Source organism: Callithrix jacchus, chromosome 1, assembly GCF_049354715.1.
Source record: "Callithrix jacchus isolate 240 chromosome 1, calJac240_pri, whole genome shotgun sequence".
NCBI lineage: Eukaryota > Metazoa > Chordata > Mammalia > Primates > Cebidae > Callithrix > Callithrix jacchus.
The window spans coordinates 63,485,289-63,490,906 of record NC_133502.1 but is presented as its reverse complement, the minus strand read 5'-3'; the positions used below and the strand labels follow the sequence as shown (position 1 = coordinate 63,490,906).

General features: G+C 48.2%; 1 protein-coding gene across 1 annotated transcript in view; it reads left to right on the top strand.

The window, feature by feature from the left end:
- The first annotated feature begins 214 nt into the window (after positions 1-214).
- Positions 215-5,618, top strand: part of LOC103790647 (vacuolar protein-sorting-associated protein 36) — a 123,375-nt gene continuing 117,971 nt past the window's right edge. The window contains exon 1 of the mRNA XM_035297314.3: positions 215-1,056. Within this exon, the coding sequence (XP_035153205.3) occupies positions 1,006-1,056 (51 nt within the window). The 5' untranslated portion in view covers positions 215-1,005. The remainder of the gene's footprint in view (positions 1,057-5,618) is intronic.

Here is a 5,618-nt window from a genome sequence, read left to right as displayed (position 1 = left end):
AGGAAATGCTTCACTTTTCTTTTCTCTATTGGCTCCCGAGAAAGCGAGCCGTGCTCTCCCCGCCCACACGGGCCAATTGTGCGTTACAATTGGTTACTGTTAGACGCTTCCCACGGCCTTCCAGCCAATAGAATCTCCCGAGGCGTAGACAATCGTCCGGCGTGGGTAACACGGGTCCCGTCCCCTTGGGCGGGACAGCAGTGGGGGTTGGGCCGAGGAGGGCGTGGCCTGTGATTGAGAGCCGTCGCTCCCGCCCTCAGTCCCGTCCCCTACTGGAAGCCCCCGCCTGGGCGTCCGCGCCCCCGTCCCCGGCCGAGAGTCCGCCGTTGGTTGGAGGCCAGTGGCTGACCTTTGCGCACCACGGATCGATTTTCCAGGTGCGGAGTTCACTCTCGCCGCGGTTGCTTCCTTTGGGATCCGCGGCACTCGGCAGCCAGGCTCAGAGTCCGAGGAGGGGCGGCGCAGAGCGGACCCGTTGCGGCGCCACCCGGCACCTTCCCTGCAGGCGTTGGGCGAGCTCTGGGAGCTGCGTCTGCGGCCGGGTTCTGCACCGCTCACCTGCCCTTCCGCTCCAGCACACGCCTGAGATCCCAGGACCGCGTCGGAGCGCACTGGCGCGAGGTGGCCGAGACCGTGGACCAGGACTGGCTTCGCTCTGGCGCCGGCACGGCCGAGGACACTGAGGCACCAGCGGGGCCGGTAGCTCCAGGGCAGGCACTGCCAGTCCCCGAGGGAGTGGGTGAGAGTCCGAGGCCCACTCTTCCCGCGTCCGCAGGTCGGGAGGACGGCGGCGCGCAACGTTGAAACACCCTTGTGGCTAGGGCAGCACGTTGCCCAGTCCCAAATGAACTGGCGGTGCCCGGACCCCTCCTTGCATTAAAGCCTCGCCGACGCCCTCACGCCCAGCGCCTCGTCTCCCCGTGGTTTTACACTAAGCTCTCCTCCGCCGACCTGGTGACCTTTGGCTCTGAGCCGGATCAGAGAATTCCGTGTCCGCGCGGGAGGATGCCTGAGCAGGAGAGACACATCACAGCCAGAGAAGGGGCCAGTCGGAAAGTGAGTTTCCTTCCCCCGCGCCCGCGCCCGCGCCCGCGCAGCGTGCGCACTCCCACTCGGAGGACTTTCCTCCCCACGTTCGGCGCTTCCTCTCTCCTGGGGATGCGCAGGGAAGGCCGAGCCAGAGCCCCAGCTCCAGGGGCGTCGTGTTTTGGGAGAAGAGGACCCTTTAGAAAGAGGGTGTCGAACAATGAAAAACCCCGCACCTCAAAATTCATCTTTATGCTTTTAAGGGGTCCCATGCTGGAGAGGTAAAGTGAGCGTCGATTTGCTGTGCTAGCGCCCTCATGGCTCTAAACGATGAAGTTAATTGCCTGGATAAGTTATTCAGACTGGTGCTTGGACCGGATATGGGTTTGATGCTTAAGACCAGATATGGTATATCAAGGCCCTGGAACTTTTATAACTGTTTTAAATTCATTTTAATTGTACGAGTAATACATTAAGACAGTCTTTTAAAAATGCAAACCGGCCTGAAATACTTTGCATGAAAAGCAGATCTATTTTCCAGTCTTTTTCTATTCATGTACCTATGTCCTCAGCAAATATTTATTGAGAACTTATGTTTCAGGCTCAGTGTTGAAGAGAGGTTAACAAGACATGTATCTGTATGTAATATGCACAAACTCAGAAAACTCTTGAGGTTTCGTTTGTGTGAGGTTTTAAAATTTTTGTTTTACCTAAGTGAGATCACTGTATGTGTATTCTCTTTTTTCAGTTTAACAGTATATGTTGGAAATTGTTGACCTGTCTTATTCGGTGCAACCTCTGCAGAGTTTGAATGCATCATAGTTTATTCATGGTTTCCTAGTGGTGGGCATTCTGTTGGCTACTTTTTTTCCTCTCTCTCTTACAAGTGAATATCTTTATACATGATTTTTAATACTGACAATTTTTCTTTAGGATAGACACTTAGGCCTGGATTGCTGGACAGAACAGTAGGCTGCTGCTTTTCCACAGATTTCTGAACCTAATTCAGCTACATTGCTGGGTGTCCTTTAGTGAATTCATCTAGGCTCTGGTGATACAGAAATGAAAACTAATGGATTAATGGATGGAGAGAGAGAGGCTGATTAGTAGGTCATTTGTACGGTGTGATGACTATGCATTTGATAGGGGTATGAAGAAATGTTAGGAGGGGTGGCTTGTGCAGAGGAGACACTTTCAACTTCCTACAGTGTCCCCACCTAGAGAAAAAAATCCTTATCCTTCCAAATCAAGCCCAAGACTTGCCACCTCCTTGAAACGTTCTGTAACTGCTCCTGCCCATGTTGACCTGACTGTGTTCTGGAATCCTCTGATAATAGTGTTGACTAACGTTATTAAGCTTACACATGTGCTGGGCATTGCATTATGCACTTCCTATCCCTCTATGTGCACTCTCACATTTAATTCTCACAAAAACCCTTTGATGTAGGTATTATGTCTTGTTATCAACATTTATTCAACAAATATTTTTTTGCATGTTTTGGGAACTGGAGATTTAGCTAGGACCAAGACCTTGCCCTCAAGAATTCACATCCTAGTAGGAGATAGGAAAAAAAGGCCAGGGGAGGGGAGGGGGAGGATAAACAAATATATAGAATAGGGTTTAAGGGAAAACAACTTCTGTGCCCCGTGAAGAGTCACTGAAAAATCAACTGACAAATGAGAGATTAGTAGGAGAGCAGGCATACACATTTATTAAGCCGTGTGAGAGTCTTATAAAATAAAATCTCAAAGAAAGGCAAGATCGTTACCACTTTTATACCATCTTGAGGTTACAGAAAGAGTGGGGCCTCTAAGCTTGGGCAAAAACAGGTTATGGTTGTAAATCAGGTTATAGGAGGGAGAGAAGAGGAGACCCGACTAGCAAAAGTGGTCTTATGTAGATGAAACCTCACAGGTAGCAGCCCTCAGGGAGAATAAATATTTCAGACATTGAAGCTTCCAAACTCAGCTAATCTCTCCCAGATCCAGACAAGAAAGGGCCTTTTAAAAAAACTTGGCTGCATTAATGTAGATTCTCTACAGATGCTCATCTCTCACAAAGGACAGTTGGACTACTTTTATTTGTAGGCCCTCTGAACAGCCATCTCAAAATATGTCAAACAAGTCTATTTTGAGGTGAAATGTTATGGTTTTCTTCAGTAGCTTTATTTCAGGTACTGGTAAGTACTGTAAAGAAAATAAAGCATTTTGGGGCCAGAAGTTCAAGACCAGCCTGGGCAGCCTATCAAGATGTCGTTTCTACCACACACACACACACACAAAATTACCTGCACACGGTGGTGTGCCTGTTGTTCCAGCACTTGGGAGGCTGAGGCAGGAGGATGGCTTGAGCCCAGGAGTTTGAGGCTGCAGTGAGCTGTGATCCCACCTCTGTACTTCAGCCTGACTGACAAAGCAAGGTCCTGTCTCAAAAAAGAAAAGAAAGCAGAGTAAGGGAATAAGATAGGGAATGACACGATTGGAGAGGAAGATGCTGTTTTAAGTTTTAAGTAGGTGGTTAGGGAGTGATTTCTCTGGGAAGGTAGGATTTTAGTAGAGACCTGAATGATTCAGATTTCAGAGAAGTGTCCTAGAGTGAGAAACCATAAAGTGTGAGAGTCCTAAGGCAGGTGTGTCGTAATAAGAAGAAATATATACTTGGTCTTGTCCCAAGTTCCTGACATAGCTTCTAAAACCCTTGTAATTTTTTGAGAAATGGTGATAAGAGCATCTTTTGTTATTTATAACAAATCCCTTTCACCTCTACCTGAGTTTCTGCTAACCAGAGGGCTCTTGATAGGCCCCTAGATAGCTTCAAGATGGAGGCTGATTGCCTGAGGAACCAACCATGTGATTAGGGTATTGGAAGTTTCAGCCCCATATGGTAACCTCTGTAGATTGTGCCAGTCACCAGTGGACGATGATCTAATCAGTCATGCCTGCAGCATAGAGCTTTCTTTAATTTTTTTTTTTTTAACCAATGCAGTGGATCACAAATAGAGCTTTCTTAAAAACCCTAAATGATGGGTTTTGGAGAGCTTCCTGTTGGTGAACACATCAAGGTGCTGGGAACGTGATGCCTGGAAAGGGAGTGGAAGCTCCCGGAAACTTCCATTCCCATATCTTGCCCTTTCTTTTCCATGTGGTGGTTTCTTAGCTGTGTTTTTGTAATAAACTGGTGATAGTAAATAAAGTATTTTCCTAAGTTCTGTGAGCTGCTCTAGCGAATTACCCAACCTGAGGAGGTGATTGTAGGAACCTCCTGACTTCACAGTCAGTTGGAAGTACAGGCGGCCCAGACTTGGCGACTGGCATGTGCAGTGTGGGCTTTCTTGTGGGCCTGAGCCCCTACCTGTGGGGTCTGCGCTAACTCCAGGTGGTTGGGGTCAGAATTGAATTGAATTGTAGGGCACCCAGTTAGTGTCTGGAGAGTGAGAATTGGTTGGTGTGAAGAAAACCCCCACACATTTGGTATTAGAAGTGTGAGTGGAAACAGTACAGAAGACATGATGTTAGAGTTTGGGGAACAATAAGAAAGCCAGAGTGGCTGGAGCAGAGGGAAGGACGGGGAGTGGTAGAACAGGAGGTCAGAGTTCATCATTGCTTTACAGATGGGGAGACTGAGTCAGACACAAGTTAAGTACCTTGCTAATAAGAGGCAGATCTAGGATTGAGTCCTAACCAGGCCTGCCTGACTTTCTCAGCTATTTGTTATTTTCGAAACTTATTTGACACTTGTCATACCACCCGGTAGGACTATTTACTGAATGTAGCTTTTATTTGCTACTCTGTGCTTCTTGAAATGGGGACCAGGTTTGTACCCTTTAAAAAAATATTTCCCACAGCACGTATAGGTGCACCACAGTTGTTCTTGAATGAATGATTTCTCGACATGATTTCTCCACATTGTTTTCTCTTGAGAGACCTCTCTGTGGGGCAGCAGTGACCTGGTCATTCAGCCTCAGTCCACAAACACGGAGCACTTTCTGTTTGCCTGGTACTGGGCCAAGCAGGGGAATGCAAAGATGAAGAGAGGTCAACCCCTGTGCTGGATGGGTGCCAGGACAGAGCTGTCTACACAGTACAGCACCCACAGAAGGGGCACAAAAATTACTTCAGTGGGAGGTGGTGCTCGAGTGGGTCTTGTAGGAAGAGTACGTGTTGACTAGGCATACAGGAGCATGGAGAGAAGGGCGTTGAAGGCAGAGACCAGCATACTTAAAAGTCCAGAGGATTGGAAATGGAAAGAGGCATTTAGGGGTTGTGAGGGGCATGGCAAGGCTGGAAGAGAGGAAGGCTGAAAGGTCCGTGGAAGACCCTGTTTATCAGGCTAGGATTTTGGACTTTGCTCCACGGGAAAACAGCATAAGGCACTCCTGCAAGGCAGAAGGTGAACTGGGCAGGGAGCTGTGGGAGACCAGCTAGAGACTATTGGAAATGATCATCCCAGTCCAGACCAAAGATGGCTGAGAAGCCTGAAAAAGAACTGTAAGTTGGCTGTTCTACCCTTATTCTCTATGGAATTGACTTCTTGATAGAGAAGCTCAGCTGTCTAAACTCAACTGTCCTGAGTGTTAGAGGCCAATGGTAGT